The following is a 27300-nucleotide window of genomic DNA, read 5'->3' on the forward strand; positions in this document are numbered from 1 at the left end:
AAAAATCAAACTAACGAAACGCACACGGACCCAAGGTACGTTTTATCAGTCTGTTTTCTAGAAATAATTGACACAAGCAGAACCCATTAAACAAGCCGTTTTTTCGTTTTTTCGTTTTTTCGTTTTGGGGCAAAAAACGAAAATCAAAAGTTCAGCTCGTTTTCTTGTTTTTTGGTTCTCACTTACAAAACGAATTTACCACTCAATATTTTGTTTCCGTTGGTGGGCGGGTCCTCTGACTGTGCTCTTCAAAATAAAAGTTCTTCCGTTTGATAATGTCGACAAAAATATTGCTGTATTATAGACACTAGCAGACACAGAGGTCCCCAACACCCACAGTCAAGACTGACCCGGCTTCAAATACAAATAGTAGTATTCATAATCATTTGAAAATGAGAACGTATGAAGCTATGATGACTTCAGTGCAGTTGATGTTTAGCCACAAGGTGGCGCAGTTGTTACATGAAGAGTAGACCTCAGGGCTTTACTACGAAGGAGGCTCAACATCTCCAGGCTCTGTGTTCATAACCCGGCTCAACAAAACCTAAAGCCCCGGTCAGAGCTAACTGTATCACGACGGTGGTCATTGTCCGGCTCTGAGCTTTGTGCTCTGTGCGCGTTCACATTAAAGGAGCTGCGATCGCAGGCTGCTGAGAGCTGAGAGCTGAGGAATAGGAGTGATCACAACCAAATATGAAAAGAGATGAGGCTAGTTTTTAATTTCTGACAGCTGAACATTGTGCATCTTTTTTTCTTGTTGAAAGATATTTTATATTGTTTTCATATTATTATTTACTGACAGTGATTACAGAATGCAAGTGTGTTATATTGAAAGCGAGGCTGGGTGTGCCTATGAATATAGGCTACAGTGAGTTTTTTAAGGTGCTGTACAAGCAAATCATATTGTCTACTCTGTACAATGACAAAGAGTGTTTATAGTGTACAGTAGCAGGCTACTGTACACTATAAACAAATGATTTTGCTCTTTGCTCTTGGCAGTTGTGACAGTCATTTTTGTTTACATGTCAGCAGGCAAGCTTCACTCATGCCAGGGATGTATTATGCTTTGTCCTATAGCCTACTTAATTGTATCACTTGGAACATGTTATGAAATAGATCTATAGTATAGAAATTTGCTCATAACAGGCCGGCTGGAATACAAAGCAAACTTACCTCACTCAAATGCACATTCATGGAAGTCTTGTATTGTCATCCCAGGACAAAACACAAACAATGCAGTAATGTAATAATATACATCTTTAAATGCACAATAATGAGTCATTCAGAGAGTTATTAAATGTTTTTATTATTTAATTACACAGAAACCACATGGCAGGTGCTATTTTCCCATCCATAGGCTACTCTAAGTACAGCAATGTGAGGGTTTCATACATGTTGGTTGGATCACTCTTCAGGAGGTGTCCTTACTCTACCAGTAGAGAATGCTTTCCTGAAATTAGTGAGTAAGTAGAGCATACTTTCCCTGGAAGTACAGACTAAAAACGGGTTAGGGGAAAATCCTAGAGGAAACACTGCATATATTTTGGAGAGGTGGGTCAAGCATGTGTCTTGTAAGTGTAAACAGTGAGTTACTGTTATCTGAGGAGCACACGTCATAATTGTGAAGGGTTTTTCAGTTGAGCTTCACTGACTACACAGCGTGCAAATTTGTTTCATTTTTATTATATTTGGCAGGGACACAGTATTTTTTGTACCAGATAATGGCCAGAGAAGCTTAGTTATTTCCATACGTAGTCCCTGGCCACTCACAATGACACACCACCTGTACAGTGAGAAACAATTGTTGCCTGATGTGCTATTAAAAAAGTTGATTAAGAGTTGGGCCTACGAGCATGATTTGTGACACCACAGTTTAGAAGCCAGTCCCGGTCCAAGATTTAATGTTCAGAAGTGTGATGTGTAAACCTGAAGTGTACAATACAAATGCCTACGATTGACTATAGTAAAGTACATTAGGATACATCTTGTGTTCGGCAGGTAAACTTAAGTGAACAATGTTTGTTCAAACAATAACATTGATGAAATGGATTCCAGATAAATTATCGTGTGGTTATTCGCTTTGCAGTGAATTGTGCAATAGAAATACTTTTTACTTTTAATAATACTTTTGAGTACGTGTCAGAGCCTGTACTTTTTACTTTTACTTGAGTAGATATTTGGATCAGTACTTTCACTTTTACCAAAGTCGTTTTTTACACAGGTACTTTTACTTCTACTCATCTCTAAAAACAGACTGGGAGGTAGAGCCTTCAGTTACTGGGCTCCTTTACTGTGGAACCAGCTCTCTCCATGGGTCAGAGAGGCAGACACTCTAATTACATTTAAGTAGAGAGACCCCCCCCCCCCCCCCCCCACCTCTCGCACCTTGTAGTTTGGCCTTGGCGCCTTGCGCTCTCTGTTTCCACAGATTCTCCACAGCTCCATCCCTCTGCACCAACCGTCGCCTGCATCGCCCCCCTTCCCCCCCACTGTTAAACCAGCCTGCCTTCCCTGTTCACGACGCAGTCTGCCACCCACTACTCCCATTAAGCTGGCCTGCTCTCCCTGCCTTTCCTGCCCACCAGAAGCTGCCTTCTTCAGCTCCTGTCAACCATTTCCATGTTTTTCCATATTCTCTGTTATAAACTGTTTTCATGTCCGTATACAACATCTATTGCACGTCTGCCTGTCCTTGGTGAGGGATCCCTCCTCTGTTGCTCACCCTGATGTTTCTCCAATTTTTCCCCTGTTAAAAGGGTTTCCTGGGAGTTTTTCCTCAGTGGATGTTGAAGAAGGATGTTGTTATGATGCTCATGCTATGTAAAGCCCTTTGAGACAAACTGTTTGTAAAAACAGGCTATACAAATAAAATTGCCTTGCCTTGCCTAACCCGCTTGGACTGTAATTCATATTCATGCTACTAGTTTGATCATTGACTGACTACATGAATAGTTGCACAGAGGAGATTCTTCAAGTCTTATAGTCATACGGTATAGGGTATATACAAATTTGATGTGTTTAGGCCATTTATAAGATCTAGTTAACATCATTAAAAGTAATTTCCAAACACATTAAAGAAAAGAAAAAAACAAGCTCAACTGAAAAAACCTTCACAATTATGACGTGTGCTCCTCAGATAAAAGTAACTCACTGTTTACACTTACAAGACACATGCTCGACGCCCCTCTCCAAAATATATGCAGTGTTTCCTCTAGGATTTTCCCCTAACCAGTTTTTGGTCTGTACTTCCAGGGAAAGTATGCTCTACTTTCTCACAAATTTCAGGAAAGCATTCTCTACTGGTAGAGTGAGGACACCTCACATTGCTGTACTTAGAGTAGAATGAATGAAAACCATTTCCAATGCTTTCATAACGACGTCACACTGCGGGCTGTTTGAAGAACTGCTGAAATGTGCGCAGTTTTACAAATAAATAGACCCATGTAATAACATTTAATTCATATTGAAGACCGTCTATGTACTTAATTTATCTTGTCCTCCAACTGCCCTCCAAAACACACATAGAACTGACTAATTACTCTTATGTCTCCTAACAGATGTCATTCCCATCTGACACCTTCCTTAACCCCCACAACCAGGAACAACATGTCACAGTTAAAATCATAGCTCAGAATGTGTTGTTGCACAGATACCTCAGTAACTTAAACTCTGGGTCTGTTACTGCGGTAACTTACGCTGTGAACATAACCTGCTCACTGGCAGGTTTACCTGACGAAACCCTGAGTCTGACGGAGCTGTCTGACAGCGGCTCTCCTTACCTTCTCAGTCCGATCATGTTGAAGCAGAAATAATTCACATAGTTTTACACCAGGAGGAGAATTTAGATTCATTTAGATGAGCTCTCACTCCCTGACGAGGACTGAACCGAACAGTAGACCGCTCCTCATCAGTCCGTCATTTATATTCTCCGGCCGCACAGCGAATATCAAGACTACACGTCATCGCTGATGTGCTCTCAGATCTGAACCATCCTCTGCGTTTTTTTTTGGGTTTTTTTTTTTTATCACTTCGCAGGTTAATCAATCAACTTCCAGCAGCCAGAAAAACAGAAATAACTCACATTTAATTTTGCTTTCTGTATTTCCCACAGATAGCTACAAAAGTAACCATCAGTAGAGCCTATTATACTTTTTCCAACAATGTAATTTCAAAGTCCGTGTTTCTAGTTTGCCGCCGCATTGAGTAGGCTATAAGATTAAATGACTTCTAGTTCAGTCAGTAGACAGTAAGTGTGTGTCTACCTCTAATGTTGGGTCCTGGGGGTGAGTGACGCCAGCGACCTGACTCAGGACCAGCTCCTCTGCCTCTGGTCACCCAGCGACCTGACTCAGGACCAGCTCCTCTGCCTCTGGCGGACGTGGTGGAGGTGGAGGTGAGCACCACTTCATGTTCATCTACTCAGCAGGATGTTAGGACACAGATGTGTATTAAACAGCATCTGTTGGTGGTAAAAGCTACTACAAGTTAAAATATCCACTGAATAAACTTTTACTTTGTTTAATATGTGAAATAAAACCAAAGTGAGGAGCCATCGTGAGACTGTTTTTATATTTCATTATCAGCTGATTTAAATAAAATAAAATAGCCTAAAATAAAATAAAACATTGAACAACATTCAACCACTTCCTCAAAGGCTAATATAAAAGAAAGTGATGTTCAATTCAAAATGAAAAGACGACCGCATCTAAAACTCTGTCAGTGATTTTATTACGGCCGCAGCCGTGTTACTTTTTTCCCCCCAGAAAATGTCTGCTTCCTGTTTTCTCCACTGTTGCCATGGTGAATCACAGTATCGGAGCTCGATAGATGACAGTAGCACATGAGGCCACGCCCCCTTTCCGGTGAAAACAAACTGCCGGCTTTGACTGGCGGTGAATACAAATCCCGCCGCAATCTGTCCTGATTTCGCCTATTTTACGTCAACCGGCCTGGAAAACTCGTAATGGCTAACGTTAGTCAGGCAGACAGCTACATTGCGTCGTTGCCGAGCGATGATCGGCAACGTTACATGGAAAAAATCAGAGAGTTAGGGAATGTTTGTCCATACAGTCTACCGGAGGAGAAGTGGGTAAACGACCCCACTCAGTGGCCAGAGGTGACATACCCAGACATTTATTCATACCTCATTGAATCACCAGGTAATGCAGGCCTATGACAACGATCACTTTCTCTGTCGTTAATATACTGTCGTTTTAGTAGGCTATGTGAAACAAAACAAAAAGCCAAGGAAAATTTACTGTCTTTCTCTCTCTCTTACACACACACACACACACACATACAAGGAGATCACTGTCATCTTTTTGACATCATTCTGTCATCTTTCTATCAATAAATATGTAAATATTACTTGTATTTCCTCAAATGTAATCAAATTTATTTTTATAAACTGTGCTCACTCCTGTCACACATCATTATCAAACTTCTCTCTCTCTCTCTCTCACACACACACACACACACACACACACACACACACGCTTAAAAGAGAATTTACAACAACAAAAAAGAAAAAACTACAGGCAAGATTAGTTAATCACATTGATTAATGCATAATTCATGTCCATTGAACACATTTATGAAGAAACAAATCTTACACTACTAATCCACCGACCTTTAGGGATTTACACAGCAACCCTGATGAAGAATTGGAGGTCCCTGGCAGCTCAGAAATTTAATGACGATGGCTGGGTGGATGAGGTGCTACACCACAGACCCTGTGTTCAGACAGTAATTTTGAAAACAAAGGTCAAGCCATCATGGAGGGTGACTGACAAACCGTACCACCCTTGGGTTGCAGTGAAGATGACCGGGGAAATTGCATGTGCACACTGCAATTGCATGGCAGGGTAAACCGATTGCAAAACATTAATAGTACCACACTTACACACACATAATTATATCACAAAAGAACAAATACTCTAAATATTTGATGAAAAGTAATTGTATTCCATTCTATTTTACTCTAGACTGGGAGAAAGTTGCTCTCATGTTGCAGCTCTACTTTTTAAGGTGGAGAAATTTGTTCGCCTTGGCTACACAAGTGTGGCACCAACTAGCATGGCCTGTACCTGGAACAAGGTATGCACCAAAAAGGTTGAGGCTGCTCCAGTGAAGGACATTCAGTTCTACACAGAGAAGAGCAGGCAAGCAGTGAGGAGAAAGGAGAGGGTTATTCCAAAGGCAAACCATGACCAGCAACAGCAGTTCCTGCAAATGTTGTCTGCTACGGACAAAATGCCAATTGGTCTCAGCAGTTTTAAAAATGTTGCAGAGCCATTTAAGCCAAAGGATTGGTTTCAAAATCTGTCAGAATTTTCTGACGACCAAGTGCTGGAAATTGAGGAGAAAACGAGAGAGCAGGCAGCATGTGCAAGGTGGCATGAGGAAAGAGCGGGGAGGGTGACGAGTTCATCTGCGCACAAGGTGCTTCACACTTCTCTTGAGAATCCCTCCAGAAGCCTGCTGAGAGAAATAATGAGAAAAGGATCTCCAAAAGACAAGCTGAATGTAGATCCCATAATTTGGGGTCGTGTTCATGAAAAGGACGCAATTGCAACTTACAAACTTGTCCTCGGCCTAACAACCACAGGCATATCAAACACTTACATCCCAGTATCGAATGAGATACATAAACCTCACCAGAGGCTCAAGATCAAGGAGGCAGGATTCCGAGTTTGTAAAGAGAAACCGTACATTGGTGTAAGCTGTGATGCCTACATCTCTTGTGCCTGCTGTGGGAATGGCGTCGTTGAAGCAAAGTGCCCCTGGAAGTGGTCTGAAGATGTCTCACCTGTTAACTGGCCAGCAGACAAGACAGGTCATCTTCAGACATTGACATCATTAAGGACAACCCACAAATACTACACCCAGGTAAGACTGTAGGTAGCTCTCACAAGAAATTCGATTTATGTTTTAGAAATTGTGTAGTGATAGTGAAAAGAGGCTGTGCTGAACTTTTTCTTCAGGTGCAGATGGAGATGTATGTCTGCAAAACTGAATATGCTGATTTCATCACCTGGACCCCAAGGCAAACAGTGATTTTCCGAGTGAAAAGAGATGAGGGTTTCATCTCTCAGGCCCTTGACACCATCAGCCGTTTCTGGGCCAGACATGTGTACCCCAAGCTGGCAGGAGTCCCATCAGAGCTGGAGCATCAGGTGCGCCTACATTTTGCTCAGAGAATGCAGTATTGTAATTTTGAAAAATCACATCTAAGGATGGAGGGTAGCACACACAAACTTTAAAATAAAGGAAAGGGACAGTGCTTCGTGTCTTGCTGGCCATAGTAAATGGTAAAAATGAGGTAACAACAAATTGTGATGAAAGCTTGTTTCTGTTTGGGAGGGTGCATCCAACTCCTCTGTAATAACAGTCATGTAATATGTAATAAATATATTTCATTATATAGAGAAACACAATTCCAATTAATAACAAATCATTTATTTGTGACATCAGGAGTCCACAGACACAGCTTCAGAACAGGAGTTTCAGGTAAAACACAAAATATATAAAACACTCCATTACAGGGTCCAGACTTAATATTTGGGCACCAAATGGCTACTGAATGTTCAAAACACTGCTTTACAGTTATATGGAAAATTCATTTATTCAGGATTCTATACTTTCTTAAACATCAAATTAGATTCAGAATGATGTAAGAATGAAAATGTATAATAGAAATAGAAATGAGGTTTATGGCAAGATTTGTAGCACGGTTTATCTACATTTACAGGAGACCTCCACTGTCAGTTCAGGGTGAAGCACAGTACAGTAAGGTAGATTTTGGAAAGGGAAAGTTGCTACATGACTCATGCTGATGTAATTTCGTCAGTGCCGTTCATAATGTTCAAAGGTTATTGAGTAATGTGTATAGTGCTTAGGTCACATTTTGTTTAAGTTGTTGGCAGTTCATTTGGTCCCGTGACCAGAACTCAATTTACAGTCACTTAAACACAGAAGAGAGCAAGACTGACAGAGTATTTTGACCTACACATCCCCCTCTCTGCTTTTATTGAACACAACGCTACCTGACATGTTGACCAAGGCAGCACAGACATGTACTATCTTATCAATGGTAACCACATCCCTTTCCTTCACCTCATCCCACAGGGTCTTGACGAAGCAGCGAGGGAGTGGCCCATCCAGGATGCTGAATCTCCGCTTCAGCACACCTATCACCCTTTCTGTAAAATAACACAAAGAGGTTTTAGAGTCTTTTTCAGCATAAAAGTTCAAACTGGTATTTTACATGTTTTGTGTTTGATTACATGAATTTATAAGTGCTAAGATCTATGATAGAAATTTAAATTCCAATGTGTTCTTAACTGGAACTACTTTTCAATACCTATTCATTGTTATTCTTTGAGCTGCGTTGTTGGATATTAATGTATGACTTTCAATGAAATTATAGACCAATTTTAAGTGCAATCAGACTGATGTATGGAAAAGTTTGACAGTCTGTGGAAAATAAATGTACTTGCCAACATGAATCGGAATTTTTGACTTAATTCTGGATTCTTCATTGTCTTTGCCTGTGAGCTGTTTCTTGCCACGGGTGAAGGCTGGGGTTATGAGACTGACCCCGAGCACGGAAAAGTCGTCCTTCAGGGTAAAGCCCCGATCAGCCCAAATCTTTTACATTAGAAAAATACATTAGATGTACATACATTGCTTTTAATGATTGTGGTGAAACATTAATTTACACCACTTGTCAATAATGACAACAAAAATACAACAAAAGCTGAATGTGATGTAGACTACTGTTACATTATAGATTGTTTACATTATAGATCTGAAATCTCCCCATCGTGGAAATAATAACAGAGTACCTTAATTTATCTCATCATAGATTATGTAGGCACTGGCATAAATGCAGGGTGTAGAGGATTGAATTACCTGGTCCCCACGATGGTGGTAGCAGGGTGAAATGAAGCCAGATACTCTTGTTATCTTTACATCTGATGCTCTTCCCCCCCAGGCCTGGGACAAGAAGGTGATGCTGCCTGCAGGACTGCACGCAATAAGATATTTCACTGTAGTCCACTTCTTATAGTTGGAGTATGATTTAGCTCTGTGGGGGTAAACAAAAACACAATAAAACAGTGTTAGCAAAACAGGGTTTAAAAATGTCTTAACTTTTTCTGGAACTAGAATTGTTTTGGATATTCAGTCTGGTGTCCAATATGATTAAGATAGTTAACAACAGTTTCATTTGTAATACTTTTCAATATCTGTGCAGGAACCCTATTAAAAGCTACCTGGCTAAGTAGTCATAATTTACACACTTTTGTCACCTTTACCTAGCTTTGAGGCCCTTTGGATGTTCAATTCTAATTTCAAAGCAATCAATAATTGCTGTGAGGCGAGGAAAGTTGGCCTTCATCATTGGTGGTATAATCTCTCTGATGCACTCCCTGTCAGGCCAGTGGATGAGGAAGCTGATTTTTGCATACAGAAGATTGAGCCAACGTCGGAATATGTAGCGGATGGTGGCTTCTGGTCGGTCCAGTACTTGGCTGAGCAAAGCATTGGATGGATTTTGGCGTAGCTTCAGCAAACAAAGAAAAAGCTGGTCCTCAGTTGGGAATCCAGAGACCTTGGGTGACTTGATGAACTGAACAAGGTAACGATGGAGACAGTCAAACACCGTCCAACTGAGCCCAGTTAAAGCACTGCATAGACGGTCGTTACCTCGAACAGCATGTGCAGACAAACGCTCTTTTGTCCAGTTCTGTAGCTCCCCTCTTGCCTCATCTCTTTCCATCCTTGCCTCGTCTCTCTCTCTTCTGAGATTGGCAACCTCTATGGCAATGGCAACCTGCTCCCTGTGGGACAGAGGCCTGTCACTCTGTGCACAATCCCCAGTGGGCTCAATGGAAGAGGCTTCAGGGGGAGCAGGTGAAAATACTTCAGCGGGCTCTGCCATTGCATCTTCACAAGAAGAAGCTTCAAGGGATGCAGTAGGCAGCCTTGTTTTTGCACATTTGGGTGGCAAAACCTGATGATGAGCACCAGCCTCTCGCTTCCTGGCATTATTGTAGCGCCTTAACTTTACTGTGCCCTCTGTTAACTGTCGACGCTGTGGAAAGATGCTTGGGACATAATCCGGATGCTGGCAGTCATTCACATGGTATCCTGAGGCCAGAAAAATAGTTATTAGTTAAGGTTGAAAATAATTTAACACAGTTTTGGTGAAATACACTGTACACTAACACACACACACACTAGTGGGCCTGGACTGTCCACAATATCTCACGAATGGAGTTCTACGTGGTAATTACTTGTTGCTTAATTCAATCAATAATCATTCCATAATTAATTTACTATATCGTGACGTGAATGCAGCATGCAGCTTAGCCAACGTTGTTAAAAAAAGGCTTTCCAGTAGCGTTACTCTGTAACTTACTCTGTTGTTAGCCACTGTCATTTCAGTTCAGCATCACTACTTTAACTTTTTACATTAACATTACATTAACTAATAACTTTGACGACTGACATTAGCTAACTTTAGCATCATGATAACGTAACTTACCTGTGATGAAGTGTTTACCACACACGTACACATATGGACTAGCCGGGTCCCACGGCTTGCCATTTTTGTTCACTCTTCTAATGGCCTGAAGCCATAAATCTCTTCTCTTCCTGTCCCGCTCTCTTGAGGGGAGCAGGGAAAATCTTACATCGGTATTTTTTAAGTTGTTCGATGAACAATATACCACGCAGCAACTCTTCGGCATCTTGGATTTTCGTATCAGCTTAGCCGCCTATGTTGAGGTCTTCTCCTCTGTTTTCACCGGCGAGGGGGCGTGGCCTTTTACGTGACGTAGGGTTGCTGTCTTCTATTGATGATGGCTTTTTACTAGTCGTCAGGCACGAGCTCAACTCAGAGTTAACATACTCAGCGTCGACTTACCTAACTCAGATCAGCTGTTATGGAACTGAAAACTCAGAGTTTCACTTCACAGGGTAAGTCAACTCGGAGTTCAGGGATAGACTCAGAGTTTGTTGAACCTCCTTTCTGGAATACCCCCCAGGCTTGTTCGAGATGAGCCAGGCCTGCGCAGAATCGCTCACCGGCGACCACGGCACAATGCATGCCGGTTAGATTTGTGTCCGACTTGATCCCGACTTGCTCTGACATCATGCGAGGACAGGTGTCGTGCCAAAAAGTGATCGTCTGCCAGAATCTGATTTCCGGCCGCGGGAGCGCGCACAGCAGCCCGTTGAGCGGTAGCGTTTAAACGTCTGGTTTTCTCTGGATTAAACGGTCATAATATGCAGATACACACAACTGTATGTCCGCAATTATAGCAAAGGTATGTGTCTTAGAAAGTTTAACGTTTGTTGTTACGTAATTATCACAACTGTGGCCAAAAGAAGTGGAGTTTGTAGTGAAATCAGGCCTGACAATTACGTGATAGACATGTCCCTATGTGCTTGGTATGTCTGATGCCTTTGTTTAGCCCTGTCTTATGAATTAGACTGTAATGAATGTGATTTATAGGTGTGGATTTTCAATAAAGAAATGATCGCTTTTGCAATTATCCTCGTGACTCTGCATTATCTTTTATCTGATCTGGGCTCTACATTTGCTTCCCATGTTTGGATGTGTCTTTTACATCTAATATTCTTGTTTATGCCTACTATTTGGAGACAATACTATGAAAGACATGATTCGGGAGGGTTACATAAGCCTATAAAATAACAAACAGTTTTCACCTGCCAAAAAGTGATTGAAGGCATAGTAGAGTTACTGAGAGGTTATTTCTGCCTAAATATGACTTGATCTCATTCTTGAGCTTCATAATATAAAGATCTGAGCTCACAGGACAGCTTGAAATTCTTTTAAAGGACCATTACAACGGAAAATGTGCCCCCCCACCCCGCTGCCCGCGGCTCTGCCGCGGTCCTGGTGCTCCGCAGGTCAGCCAGACCGAGACACCCCGTCTGCCTCGGCCGACGGACTATCACACTCCACGGCGGGCGGCTGTGGCATGACACGGTCTTTCTCATCACCCACACTTCTATCTATCTACCTATCTACCTATATATCTATCCATCTATCTATCTATCTATCTATCTATCTATCGAGTGTGTGTGGATAGACCATATTACCATAAACATTTAAGATGTATATTTTACAAAGATGCATCTTTCCTATTGCCACACTGAGAAGTTATAATTTTAAACAAAAACAAAAAATAGAGCATAGAAAACAATATAAACAACACCAATCAGTCAAAATTATTTATTACAATGTAATTTCCGGATTATTAGAGTGTCCGTCCCCGCGTATGCGCAGAAGCAGTGTCGCTTCTGCGCATGCTACGGATCATGCTACGGATCGTGTTCCGGGTACGGATCATGGATGTATTATTAGTGGATACAGGACCGGAAAATGGCCGCCGTTGATTTCAACGGAGTTGCTCGCCTGGCGCATACGCCGAAAAAGTTTCTGACTTCCGGGTTTACTTCCGCGTTATGGGGCCCATAGAGCATGCGCAGTTGAGTCACCCCCCATGATGCTCTGGGGCCTCCCATCATGCCCTGGGGCAATGAGAACGAGCAAATTGCGTTCTGGACAAGCGCTGCGCGCTCATGAGTGCTTGTGGATGAGTTTGAGCGGTAACGACAGATCTACACAATCAAATGATGGATTTATAGCGCACATCAACCGATGATGTTCTCAAAGTCATGGTTATAGACTACACGTGGTTAATTTGTGTTGTGTTATTATTTCTAAGTAAGGATAAAACGTTGTTCTCCGCTGTTTTCCTAACCCTCCTCCCGGTCGTATGCTTTTGTTTCAGCGAAGTCAATCGGTGGATCGATGGATTATCATATACATGTTGTGTTGTGTGTATTTGTGTAGTCTGATCTGTCATAAACAACAGATTACATGTTACGGGGCGCGTTTGTGTCGCGGACTCACGGTGCCACAGAGATGGGAACTTTTTTTTTTTCTGTGGCCAGAGCGACTGTCTGTTTAGTGTTTCATACTGTACACAGTGACTCAACTACATCACACACTGATGGCACTATAGTCTACACATGTGAGACACAGTAATTATGGCACATGTTCCACCAAATACTAACAAAGTGATACAGCATGTCCAGTCTCCTCTATTCAGGATCCTGACTCTCCCTTTCAGGCGGAGCTGCTGTGATGTGTAAACAATGTTGTGTGCGAATCCAATAAAGTACAGATATCTCTACCGAAGTGCAAGTGCCATTATTCATGTGCATTAAGTTGATTGTGTATATGTATAAAAAATAATTGTAAAATATTTCCAAGGCTCAAACAAATCTGTCCCAAGTAAACATTGTTTAATTTGTGATTACAGTTAGTAAGAGCCAAGTGAGAGAATAACATGTGACTGCATGTTGACTTGTTTCTTACTTTCTTTAAATAGAGAACGCTTTGACATTACTTAAGTAAAATGTGCATTTCTTAGTTAATTGTATCTTATATTTTTCTATTTTATTCATCTTTATTATTTATTGCGTTGTCGTTTATACTTGCATCATCATCATCAGCTCTGCTGCAGACTGCATGACTCCAGGCCGTCAGACTGAGACGGTTCAAACCGTAATAAAAGGTCGTTATGACAGGATGAAAAGGATATTAAACAGTCATCAGACCCTGGTGACACACATCACCGACACTATCACATGCATGGTAAATAACTTTTAGACTTTTCCACAGCAGTGGCACTGGCAGTAAGTGAAAATGCGGTCATTCAGCGGGTGATTTAACGCCAAAATACCTTTAGAACTGCATTTAAAATACATGCCATTAAAATATGAAACTTGTATCACAACGCTGTCTTGAAAAAGACTCACCCTGGAGTCATTTAATTCACTTTTCCCACCACGTTTAGCCCCGTTCAGAGCTGTCATTCAGCCAACAGGCATCCTCGCTCCCGAGACACAGCGCGACCGCGCTTGGGAGTGCACGCACACAGCTGTGACGTCACCATGGAAAATGAGACTTTGGGGGGGCTTTTCTGGCCTTTACAAAACTTTGTGACGGTTTAAAAGTCCATGACTTAAAAATATGGAATACAAAGATTAGCAGTTAACAGTGGTGACAGCTGGAGGTGTCCTGAGAACAGTTTTACAGGCTTCTCTTTTACTATTACGGCTTATGGGAAAAATGCTTTCTGGGCCCCATGGGATTTTTTGTTGCAATACCGCGAGTGGCCACTGGAAAAAATCGGCGTGCCTGCTGAGAGGCTTCGTCATATCCAGGTTATATTATAGATCCATGGTACGGATCGGGCATCTCGAACGAGCCTACCGTGCTATTGTTCACAAATAGATTGTACAATAAAGCATTTTTAAAAAGTACGCGATCACGTGACTCGAACGTGTCTGTGCTGTCTGCGCATGCGCCCGCAGCCTAAACAAGTCGAATTCAGCGTGATGAGTTTCACAGTGAAGTTAGTGAGGAGCTGCTAAATAAAGCAGAAGTAGCTCAGTAGCTACAGCTACATGTAGCGACCATGTACACTGAGCACATTTTCAAACAGTCGTATCCCCTATAATGAGAACGGTCACAGATACAGAGCTAAACAGGCATCAGACCAAAGAGTTCAAACCTCGATATCATCGATCCCCACTGGGCAGGTGGAGCAGGCAGCAACGCCGGTGTGTCAGCGTGAACATACATGTAGTGGTGATGTGTTTTCTAACCTCCAGATAACCTGCAGCCACAACAAAATGACAGACTACGCCGAGGAGCAAAGGAATGAGCTTGAAGCTATCGAGTCCATCTACCCAGACTCTTTCACAGGTTTGAACTCATTACTGTAGACAGAAAAGCGCTTACTGCTAGCTAGCTCACCGGCTAGCAGAGACGCTAGTATTAACAGGGCGAATCAAACAAACGTCAGTATTTCCCTGCTGACTCTGGCACGCAGTGGCTTCACGTCAGATCATCTTTAATCTAACTTTAACTTTACTCGAGCTAAATGAACCGTGCAGCGGTGAGAGGCTCGCTGTGATACCGGGCCTTGATGCTGTTTCCTATGGAAAGAAACATACGTAAGGATCCATCGAGCCTGTATGATTCGTTCCACACTGAAGGACACCGTATTAAATGGATGTATATTATTACGTATATTTCTTTATAGATATGCTGGTTGCTGCTTTACAGTCGACACAGACACACCTTACTACTGACTACCTTTACAGTTGATTACACTGCAGCTGCAGGGCAGTGAGTGTTAATGTACCAAACATTTAGATTATAAAAAGGTGTTTTTGTCCTCAAAGTAAGTAGGACTTGGACAAACTTTAATGTCCTCTGAGAGATGATTAGTAGTAGAGCACAGGGCATATAGACAGATTAAAAGCACTTTACATAGACTTAAACAACAATAGCCTTACATCATCTATTTGGAGTATCCTCAGTGTCCTCACAGTCCAGCCTTGCATTTCAATAACTGTGTAGCCATAGAAATAAGTAGAAGGAAGACTGCTCGTCCATGTGTTTCTAGTCCCCTGGTCCAGGTTGAGTAAATGCTCTGGGAATAACGTTATATACCCTGTGAGAGTCTTAACAGCATTAACTGTAAGTGTGTGATGTTGGACAGGCAGCTTGCTCTCGGCCATCAGATGTTTTTATTGGCACACAGAGAAACAAGATAAAGCTTTTTTCAGATAGCGGCATATATGATGAAACTAATCCCGTCTGTTTGTAGTGCTGTCAGATGATCCCACCAGCTTCACCATCACTGTGACGTCAGATGCAGGGGAAAACTGTGAAAGTGAGTACACTGATGTGTGTGGTATACATGTCACCTTGGTTGTCATGATACTTTGTGTCAAGTGATGTTACAGGAGCTGTTGGCCATGATAAGAAAGACAGTGATTCAAATATATAGTGAGAAAAAGTGAGTGTGATGACTAACATGACAGGGTTTGTATGAGTTGTGTTAGCTGTTTAGTTAACGCCTCACAACAACTAAGCTTAAAAGTAAAATCATAGCGACTGTGACAATATGAGCTCTGTTTTCTTCTTGCAGCTGTGGAAGCAACGTTTAAGTTTACATATGTAGAGAAATACCCAGATGAGCCTCCCCTGTGGGAGATCAACTCCCAAGAGAACCTGGAGGACAGTGACGTGGAGGACATCCTCACCCTACTGCAGCAACAGGTCTGTCCATCTGGACTGAACATGATCTTCTTGATTTATACTGGTCCCCTGTCCACTACCTGTCTGTGAGCCAATCATGTGTCCAGGATTCCTGCAATGTGTCACTTTTGCAGATATTTATGGATTTTAACTGCCAAAGGAGAAAACCAATACGTACAGTGAAGTCCAGCTAAAGCTGTGATCACATGATGTGTTCTCCTTTGTTAAAAAAACAAAAAGAACCCGAAAAAGTGCAGACTACCATTAGTTTGTAGACTAGACGGATAATTAGCTACTCAGTTTCAGCACATTTTCCCCACTTAATTTAACTCCTGTCAGGGAGCATGACTAAACCATAATTAACCATCTTGGGCCAGGCTGTAGTCAAGACCAGATAGAGATAGGTCCGAGACACTTCATGAACAAGCACTCAGTCTCTACACTGAGACTACATTAGTCCTAGGGGTTGGCCAAAAACCAATATCACAATCCATAACATTGCAATTACCAGGTGATCTAGGTCCAGACTGTAGAAAGCCTATACATTTCTTAATTTCAACCATTAAAACACAGTATTGCGTTAAAGACAAAAAAACATTTGAAGTAAAAAATTGAATATAAAATATAAATAATAATAATATAAAAAGTCCAGTCAGCACAGCCATATAGTTGGCCACATCACTCTAATGGTGTGTTGAAGTAGTGCAGATCTTCTAGTCAATGAAGTTTTGTGTAGTTCGGTAAGAAGACATTAATACCACAGTCTCTGTAGATTGTTTTGGCCTTTGATATCCATCATGATCCAAAAGAATCAGCTGGCCCAGCGATAACCAGACCAATCCTCTCCATAAAATCAGACACAAAGTTGAGATAGTTTATTATAGTCCTTCTGCTAAATCCAACAAAATCTCTCTTCCCATAGACAACCAGTGGAGTATGAATTAACTCAGTAATAATCTGTTATGGCCATATAATAAATTGAGAACACTGACTAGCTGCTATCTGATGATAATATTCATAGAACATTATTAACGGCTTCATATGTCAGTATACAGTCTCTTCTGATCTGTCTGGTGCCTGTGTGCTCAGCATCAACACTGTGTATGTGGTTCCCCTGCAGGCAGAAGAAAACCTGGGCATGGTGATGATTTTCACTCTGGTGACAGCCGTGCAGGAGAAACTCAATGAAATCGTGGATGTGATGAAAAACAGACGAGAAGAGGAGAAGCTGCGGAAAGAGCGAGAGGCAGAGGAAGCGGAGAAGGTAGGAACTGAAAAAGTTCTGTTAAACTTATTAAATACTGTATGAAATGATAAAAATGTGATTAAACAGTATATCATTAACTTCAGTCATATTTCTTCCACACTGCCCTCAAATTGTTACTTTCTAGATTTTCCTCGAGCTTATTTTTATATTGGAACTTGGCCCTCTTTATTTCCGCTGTGACCTCTCTACTGGCCTCTTCCTTTAAAGAATAAATGTTTCAGTGACAGGATGGTAATGTGTGTGTGTGTGTGTGTGTGTGTGTGTGTGTGTGTGTTGGACAGGTAGCGTTCCAGGGCACAGTGGTAACCATTGAAAATTTCCTGCTGTGGAAAGCCAAGTTTGAGCTGGAGGTGGCTGAGCTGAGGAGGAGAAAACAGAAGGAGGAGGAGCAGGCAGGAAAACCCAAACTCACTGGTAAACTCTGTTGCTGCCACACAAGCCCCTCTCACAAGCCCCTCTCACAAGCCCCTCTCACACTGCCTGTTCAAGGCGGGAATATTGCTCTCTTATTCCATCTTGCTGTCTGTTTGAAAGTTACAAGGGTGCAATGGGGAGACAGTTTCCTCTACCTCTGATCCTCCAGTTGAGGTAGTAACAGAGCCACAACAGAGCCGTAACAGAGCCGCAACGGTGTCTGTGTGTAAGTGTAAGCCGGCAGCGTTGTGTTGTTGTAGTTACTGTCTCTGGCAACTAATACAGGGAAAGAAATCACTAAATTGAATGAGGAAAAGTCACTGTGATGGTCTGCTAACCCTTCTGACTGGTAAACGGCCTCCCTCTCCGAGAGTGAGAGCCAGACAGGGTCTGGTGTTTACTGATGGTAATTCTGTGAACAGTTTGCTGAGACATTTTTGGATTTACAAATAAACACAGATGTGAACATTATGATGTGGACCATCATGTCAGAAAGGGGAGCCTTTGTTGCAGCACAATAAATATAATATAAAGGGCTGTAAAGACAGCGTTCTGTTGAGACTCACAGCTGGTTGATTACATTAATACAGTGGTGGACTGATCAAAGTACTTTTACTTTCATACTGTACTTACTCCAAACTTGAGGTACTTTTTACTCGCCTACATTATCTGATAGCTTTTAAAATCTTAATTTGTAAAGTAACTAGTTACTAAACATATGCAGAGTTTATAAAATATGATGTTTTGTTATTATTTTGCTTTTACATTAATGACTGAGTCATAATGATAATATCATATAGAGTAGTACAACAGTCACAGGGGACATTTTACTGCATTGATTACTTTTACTGTGAATACTTTCATACTTTTACTTAAGTAAACATTTTCAATGCAGGACCTTTACTTTAACAATGAGGTAATAGTATTTGTACACTTCTGAAGCTGAATACTGTAATTATATGAAGTATAAGAATGTAATCTCTCCATCACCAGGTAAACAGCTGTTTGAGACAGACCACAACTTGGACACATCTGATATTCAGTTCCTGGAAGACGGTAACAAGCGATTCTCAGTGTTTTGTCCATATTTAGTTCAGAGTGGATCTGTTGGAGAACTTTTATTCTGATTAACACCTGACTTTTTTTCTTCTGCAGCTGGAAACAACGTTGAAGTGGACGAGTCACTGTTCCAGGAGATTGAGGACTTGGACTTGGATGAGGATGACCCAGACTTTGACCCTTTAGAGATGGGTAGTGATGAGGATTAAGACAAGAGTAGTATAGAGTACTGGACCCTGCTGAGGACCGACAGGACCAGACCTGCTCCTCACTGGAATATGATCATCTGACATATTGAGAAGATCAGCATCTGCATTTATTTTTTAAAGACTCTCACAGCATTTCACACTTCATGAATACAATATAAACATATACACCCATCAGATCTGATTTTTATGCCTGAACAATTAAATTTCCCAGATAAATGTTGGACTTGGCTCTGGTGCTGTTTGACATGCATAGTGTCCCAACAACAGGCCTGTGTTTGGCCAGAAGAGGGCCGTAAAATATCAAAAATGACTAGAGAATAGAAGGTGTGTTGAGAGGCTCTTTTGAAGCTACAGTAGCCGTGCATGTTGGGGTGCAGTGCAGCCACAGCTCAGTCAGTTCAAGTATAGAAAGTGTCGACCACACCTTATACATTTTATGTAAATCAAATGATGACTCTCACAAAAGGCTTACTTCCTGTTGCCAGTAGGTGGCACAATGAGTATACCTCCTAATTTGCATGTATTAGTGTTTTGGCCAGGACTATGATCAAACACGAGATATCTATTAATGGACTTATACATATGATAATAAACAGACAAAAAGAACAGGGCTGTTATAAGCCACATCCACTTTAATCAATCCTAACTGAATCTAAGAATCCACTGAGACATGACCCTAAATCGTGCACACTGAATTTCCAATGGATCCATGTGGTATTAGGAGACGAAAGTATTGTTGCCGTTCCCTAGTGGCTGCGGCGCTCGAAACTCTGCAGAGTCTTGATGTATGGTGGGCAGCTTGGGTCCAAAAAATGTAAAAGCGGGAGCGATTTCAATATGGTTCCCACCATCGCTGGTGCTGGGAGCCACGCTGCGTTGTGGGATTGGTCAATGTACACTCAGGTGACAACAACTGTTTCATGGCAACTGATGCATTGCCACAGCAACGGCATACAGTGAAGGCACAATACTCACCATGCGCCATCATCACAGCCTTACACATTTCAGATGGATCAGTTCCATCTGCGAGTAGGAGCACATACAGGTAGAGCACTTCCTGTTGCCACTGATGTCATAGATGCTCTGTAGATGGGTACCAGTGATGTTGAGTAAGTGTTTTCACTCGGCTGTTTCGGCTGTGTGGCTACAAATACTAGTGTTCTTGCATACAACATAACATACAGTGTGTCAACAGAGCCTGTAAAACCTGTGTCCAAACCAGTCACTGTGCACTATATCAACACAAAGTTAATTATAAAATGTATGCATTTAAAGTAAACTGTGGAGGGTTGTCACATGGAAGAATCTGTACAAACAAGGATGAATGAGCTCACAGACGAATCACAATTAGACTCATTTCTGTAATGCATCAGTGTTTAATGTCAAGCAGTAACAAAACAAGAAGTTTGCCTGAATCAAACACAGTGTCATATAAAAAATATATATAATTTACCTCTGGAAACGTGAGCATAGAATAAGTACGTGGGGCTCAGTGCGTGACGGTTTCAGTAACTACCTACACAGCATTTTCCTTTTCATTTCAAGCCTTCATCTTACACCTGGCATACAGCATCATCCCCATGTGATGCTGCTGCACCACAACAGATTCAGTTCAATGTATTCTGTGAAATTACATATTATTATTATTATATTAAAGCAATCATTACTATGTTCAGTTGCATGAATACGCAGTGTTAATGAATGTTTCTTAAGAGTTTTACAGTTAAAAGAAGTTGCAGCGGGGGATAAAGTGCAGTACGTTCAAGCCGATCCGGTAAATCTTTGTGTTTCTAATTATAAACAAGTCATCATGCTCCCTTCACTAATTTGTCTGTCTGAGCTGTCTGTCTGTCTGTCTGTTTGCTGTCTGCACTAACAAATACTCCTCAGGCCTCAATTATGAAAATGTGCTTAGATTACTACTTGAACTAAGTCTCAACATCATTTAAGGTGGATTCATATAAGATGCTGAGCATTAAAAATCCTGTTCCTCTCAGTATCTTCAGCACCTGTGATCTATAAATCTCTAATCTATCATTAAATAAACAAAACAAACAAGAAGTTTGAGCGTGTCGGTGCTGCACAGAGTTCATGAAGTTCAATTCCAGCACATAAAGAGCAGGTCTAGACTTTGCTTCGAGATAAGATCATTTTGGCGTCAACTAAGGTTTTAAAATAACTAGGCTACTCATACATGTGTTTCCTGAAGTCATACTGAAGATTGAAATTGATTATGAGTCCATTGGTGAATGAGTTCTGAAGTCACGTGACTTGAGTCCCCTCCTCAGCAGTTTAGCAGCTGTTTCTATGGAAGTGGACATAAATACAGAACTTCTCCCCGGCACACACTCAGACATGCTTCCACCATTATTGTCATGTTTCACACCTGATTTATGTGACTATCAATATAGACTATAGTAGAGATTTAGCATTCATAGAAAATCTCAACTGTTTTACTACAAATCACATCAACTTTACTAAGTCTTACTTTTCACTACAGTATGAAACTAAACAGGATAGACTTCATAGCCCCATACCAGTTCTGTGTTAACACTGCTGCAGGTGAAGACTGATTGAAAGTGTGTGCACTGTATTACTCAACAACAATAATGTAGCTGTGGCAGAAACAGACATGAGAGAGGGACTCAAGCAGCTGCTCATTCTCTCCAGGTAAAAGCTGTGTGAACAGTCAGATGTCTGTTGGAGTTGTGTTTTCAATGAGCACCAGAAAACAAGTGTTGGCACACTGTGTTGAAGTCTGCACGCCTGCAGTATCTTATCTGTAACATAGCTTTGCATAGATTTTCAAAGTATATTAAAATGAATGGGAACCAAAGGAAGATGGACGGAAGGAAGAACTACAGTGTGGAAGTATCACAGACACTGTGGGACAGGAGGCAGTAGAGGCTGGAATGAATAATGTTACTTCTGTATAGAAGATAGATATAGATGGTGTTCATGAAGCTGCACTGTGACTTTGGCTGAACTCAGTGTCTCTGATGTCCCAGATGAAAGTCAGAGCCAGGTCCTCCATCTCTCTGTGAAAGACTTCGTCAAAGCGCTCGTTTTGGGCCACAGTGAAGTGATTCTTCCAGTCGCCAATGGTGCCTGATGTCCATGGGGCATGAAAGAAGAAGGAAAGGTTGTGGTCACCCATCACTCTGACACAGGTCATTAGATTTTCAATGATTTATTTTCTTTTCATTTTAGTGCCTGAATGTTTCACTTCAACCAATCACGACTACATCTGATCGATTCAGTGATTTCCTGTAAGTCCTAGAATGTTGTTAAGTATAACTGCTTATAAAAAAAAATAAAAAGGAAATAAAATAATAAATAAAAAGGAACACGGATGTCTGTAGACACCCACAAGTCTTATAGAGTCGTGCTCACTCGTGTACCCACACCATCACCTCACAGTTGATCCATATTTTCATATTAACAGTGAGCACACAGTGCTCGATCTCGATCACCAACTCACTAGAGCTTGTTTGTATCTTTCGGCTTATTGTTCTGGTCAGTGAAAGAGCTCTAGAAATCAACTGGACACATCACAACAACTAGCAGACAGACACAGTCTAGCTGGTGAACACAGTCAGAGACCAGCTGGTGAACACGGTCAGAGGCCAGCTGGTGAACACATTGGAGCATTTAAGAGCTAAAGAGCAACTTATTTTGCTCAGGAGTTGGTGCAAACCAAAAGCAGCTAGCAGACAGTGAATGATGGACTCACATCCATCATGTGGACACAAACAGGACTCCTAATGAATGCTGCTGTTGCTCTGTGTCTGCTGGATGAATGAGGAGGCAGCTGTGTGCTGACGAGCTTTAACTTCAACACTGATATGTCAGTGTTTACAGCTCCTTTCTGCTGCCTCCATGCGGCCACAAGATACCACTTAAATTCTATACATAGGTGCTTTAACTTAAATATTACCTTATTAGACCCACTAAACGCGTCACTTTCATCTCTTGAAATCTTACAACTTCTGTCTAAACCCAGATTTCCAGTGTGTCCACAGACCCTCAGCTCAGCCATCCTGTGCCTGTCTGTTAATAGTTGAAACGTTTCACTATGCTGTCTTTCAGTATAGTGAACCAAAACAATTCTTTGGGCGCTTGTTGAGTACTTAAGAAGTTTTTAAGAGGTTTTAAGCAAAGTGTTGAGTCCCTTTGTTAAACTGAAGCAGTAAATACTCTCACCTTTCCTCATGAATGTTCCCTGGTGGTGGTTGAGCAGGTCACCTGACACCTGCTCATAGTTGGCCTGAGGGATCTTCTTCATGTTGTTGAAGGTGCTGTGTCTCACCACATTTGCCAGCTGCTCACCAGTCAGCTCTTTTCCCAGGAACGAGGAGATCCTCTCCACTGCTGACTGCAGGTCCTGAACCAAAGTACAGCAGCATAAATGTACTAAAGATCTCTTCTTAAAACCATTTTACCCTCTGATACCCCCAACAAGAGCCTACAGAACAGTATGCATTTACAGATACAAATGTTTTGAGACCCTACTTGAATCATTTCTTCATAAGTGATGAACAGCATGTTCATATCATCCTTGTGTGAGTACCAAGTCTTAATGTGCTCAAACCAGCTGCTGCCAAACACTGCAACGAACAATGCACAACATCACCACCACATATGACGACAATCATCATGAGCTACAAGCAACGTTCTCTGTGCAGACATCATTGTGAGTGACAGGAGAGAGCTGCTCTTACCTTCTCCTCTCATGAACTTCTCAAAGAAATCATCAAAATCCTTTGGAGTTTCCAACATGTTTGCGAGCTTATGGAAGTAGAAGTAAGACACAAGGACATCTTTGGGATTTCTCGCCACGTAGATCACCTAAAAAAGTTAAGGTCTGTGTATCAACAACATACCACTTCATCCTGCACTCTATCCTAACTCTGCTGGGGACGGACTGACTTTATAATTGCCTTATTAGATTTTAAAGCCACAATAGCTCATCACAATACACACAGAGTAAGTCCTGCTTTATCAGTGTGTCAGTCTGTAATTGTAATGTTCATGCCAAATTCCTTCTGTGGCCTGAAATTGACCTCTGAGTGTTAATGGGATGATTTGGCCGTGTGCCATTTCCCACAGCTACAGGGAGGAAGTCACATGGCCAACTGCAACAAACAACAGAGGAATGCAGGGTGAAGAGAGCGAGAACACAACCCCCACCAGACGCACAGCACAGTTTCTTTGTGTGGTCACTGTAGCAGCGAGGCCTGTGAATGGCACTCTGTCAAACACCGTGCATAGCTGCCACAACAGTAACAACTACTGGAGGGATTTCCATAGTTCAGCTGCTGATGTCAACGTGCCACATCTGGGCACAGTCAGAGTCACAGTCAGTTTTAGTATTACTGATTTAAGGCCGACTTTAGTTTTCAACTCCTGCTGCTGCAGTGGACAGGAGGCAATACAAAATCACACAGCTGCTATAATATAACGTGTCCTCGAGGAGAGCTTTGTATTGTCGACAACTATTGCTCACCAATAAACACATTAAGGTGTCCTTATAGCTGCAAACGACATGACTGTGTGTTATAAATCAGTTCTTCAGTGTTTGTATGTTGTGTCTGATTGTTAGTACAGTGTTACTGTCACTGCACAGAGGAGTGCGGGGAGAGGAGACGCGGGGTTAGAGAGCTCACCTTTCCCTTCCTCTGGCTCAGAGCAGCAGGCATGAACTCGTACTGCAGATGGGTGACCCTCAGCCTGGGTGAGGGGGCTGTGATGAACACCTGCCTGCTGCCTTTCAACTCAATCCAGGGGATGAGGTCAGCGTTGCATTGGTTGTTGAGCTCACTGACGGCCGTCACGTTTCCCTTCACCTCAAAGAGCAGCAGTATCTGCTGCATCCAGATGGTTCCTGTGGAGCAGAGCAGAGGCCTCAGGTCTGTGTCCCACACTGTACAATGAGGACATGTCTCCTCCTCTCTCTGCCACCTTTGTCCTCATTTCTCTTTGACTGTTTTTACAATACACACTGCAGCAGATCATTTGACACCCTGCTCTCCGCTCAAATCACAAAAGACTGGGACATTCATCTGGAACTGCTGTTCACACTAATCAGCCCTGTTCCTTCCTTTGTGCTGAGTCCAGCACAGGACAGGACACACAGCAGCCTGCATGACACCAGCACCAGGCCTCCAGATGCCATCTTTACTTGCTCTCACCTGATTTTGGGTATGTGACAACAAACACGTCCGAGTCTCTGATCTCCAGGTTATAAATCTGGTCCACATCCTCTGGATCATGAGTCCCGTGGATCAGCTTGAAGCCTCTGTGTGTCACCAGTTCATGCTGCTGACGCTCCACATTATTAACATCCATGACGGCTGGAGGAAGATGACACTGAGTTCACACAGTGCTCCACCTGTTCATTCACAGGGTTGAGAGAAAGCAGCAGGCTGTTGGGTTTCATTTAAACCCACACAGAACTGAACCTTGAACATGTTATTGCTTAATTACCTTTATCACCAGGAAACAATCCAGCGTCACAGGACTCAGGTAGAACCAGCAGCTGAATGACCAAAGGACAGAAATCAACACACAGACAGTGTGAAACTCTGTTACACACACACACACACACACACACACACACACACACACACACACACACATCAGCCTGTACACTGTATACACACACACCAGCCTGTATACTGGACACACACACACACCAGCCAGTACACTGGACATATACACACACACCAGCCTGTACACTGGACACACACACACTCACACACCAGCCTGTACACACACACACACACACACACACACACACACACACACACACACCAACCTGTCGCTCTGTAAGCGCTGAACAGAAGAATAGAGACACAGTACGCTGGATGATCCGCTCGCTCCACCATCAGGAAACACTTGGAGTGAATCCAGTTTATCGCTATAAATACGTTTCAGAGGACCCACCTCCTCACCTCCTCCCTCCTCCCCTCCTCATTCCTGACATCTTAGTGCGCTTTGACCGCTGGAGGAGGTGAGGAGGGAGGACCTTCAAAAGGTGAGTCAGCAGGTGAGCTGTCCCTTCGGTCTCACACTGATAAACTACAGGAAACAGACAAACTGCCTCTGCGATGTCACCACCAGAGCGAGGCGCTGCTACACGTGAGGTTGCGTAATGCGTAAAGTCCGGACGACACACAGACTGGACCACAGCATCCAGAGGAGCCCGACCAACACACGTCTGAGTTAAATAAACTTCTCATTAAAGGAGCAGTCTGTAGTTCTGTGTTAGAAATGTTAATGAGCAGAGAAAGATTCATTGGCTGATTTTTTTTTCTGCCTAAACAAACTAAACAAACTCTCTTTGTTTTCATGATTGAATAAACTGATTTTTTCTTCCCAGACCTACACAGTGCTCCTGTAACAAAGTTATAATTAAGGTATATACTGACAAATACAGAGAGAAGTCTATGTATATTTATCTTGTACTCCAGATATACTTCAGACTTGCCCGTTGCTTGAACACGTTTTGCAAAACTTGGCTCATTGTGTCAAAACTCTACACACAAGCAAATAAGACACAACACTGGGAAATAAACCATTCACATGTCAAATTGAAACTCTGCTATCAAAACCTAACAATCCTTTGTCAAAATGTCACTCTGCTGACAAAATGATATCCACTTGCATCATATGAATACACTTTCAGATCAGCAGCAACACACTAGTCTACTTTATATAAAACACTGCAGTCTTTCTTTTTCACTGTTTTTATTCCGTTCCACAGAAGGCACGTTTTTACAACAACCAAAAAATGAAATACTCAATTCAAAATCATGACATTACAGTAGTGTATTTTACAGTACAGTAAATTCAGTTAAAGCAAAAATGAAACAACAATAAAACAAACAATCCACTACTGTAAACACAGAAAAACACAATTGTGCGCAAGTGGGCTTATGGATCCTGCCGTCTGTTGGGGTCTGGCCACAGGATCTCATCAACATCACAAGCAATGTCTTCTCTCGCTAAGTATCAGGGAAAATATCCCCTTGTGTGCCGAATCCATCCCTGGATTGACCTTACCTCAATGTCTCCTCAGGCCTGTTCCATTGCCTGCAGAAGAGGCATAGGGGCATGTGGTTGGCGGTCATATACGCGCCATCTCCAAGCGGAAAAAAAATCCTCTATAGGATTTAGAAATGGCGAGTAAGGGG

The 27300-nt window shown here is 42.1% G+C and overlaps 2 protein-coding genes across 2 annotated transcripts; one reads left to right on the plus strand and one right to left on the minus strand.

Annotated features, from left to right (window-relative positions):
* Nucleotides 1–14459: 14459 nt before the first annotated feature.
* rwdd1 (RWD domain containing 1) lies at nt 14460–19325 on the plus strand. Its single transcript, XM_084356512.1, has 7 exons — nt 14460–14812; nt 15723–15788; nt 16047–16177; nt 17277–17420; nt 17705–17837; nt 18831–18893; nt 18993–19325. The coding sequence occupies exons 1-7, from the start codon at nt 14740–14742 to the stop codon at nt 19103–19105; spliced, it is 723 nt and encodes a 240-aa protein (XP_084212638.1). The 5' UTR covers nt 14460–14739; the 3' UTR covers nt 19106–19325.
* Nucleotides 19326–19475: 150 nt separating this feature from the next.
* LOC311259381 (amine sulfotransferase-like) lies at nt 19476–26163 on the minus strand. Its single transcript, XM_084356511.1, has 8 exons — nt 25923–26163; nt 25592–25643; nt 25297–25496; nt 24772–24989; nt 23827–23953; nt 23618–23712; nt 23309–23489; nt 19476–22213 (listed from the first exon to the last, which is right to left on the minus strand). The coding sequence occupies exons 3-8, from the start codon at nt 25451–25453 to the stop codon at nt 22062–22064; spliced, it is 930 nt and encodes a 309-aa protein (XP_084212637.1). The 5' UTR covers nt 25454–25496; nt 25592–25643; nt 25923–26163; the 3' UTR covers nt 19476–22061.
* Nucleotides 26164–27300: the final 1137 nt, after the last annotated feature.

Source organism: Pagrus pagrus, assembly GCF_965226575.1.
Source record: "Pagrus pagrus genome assembly, chromosome: 7".
Lineage (NCBI taxonomy): Eukaryota > Metazoa > Chordata > Actinopteri > Spariformes > Sparidae > Pagrus > Pagrus pagrus.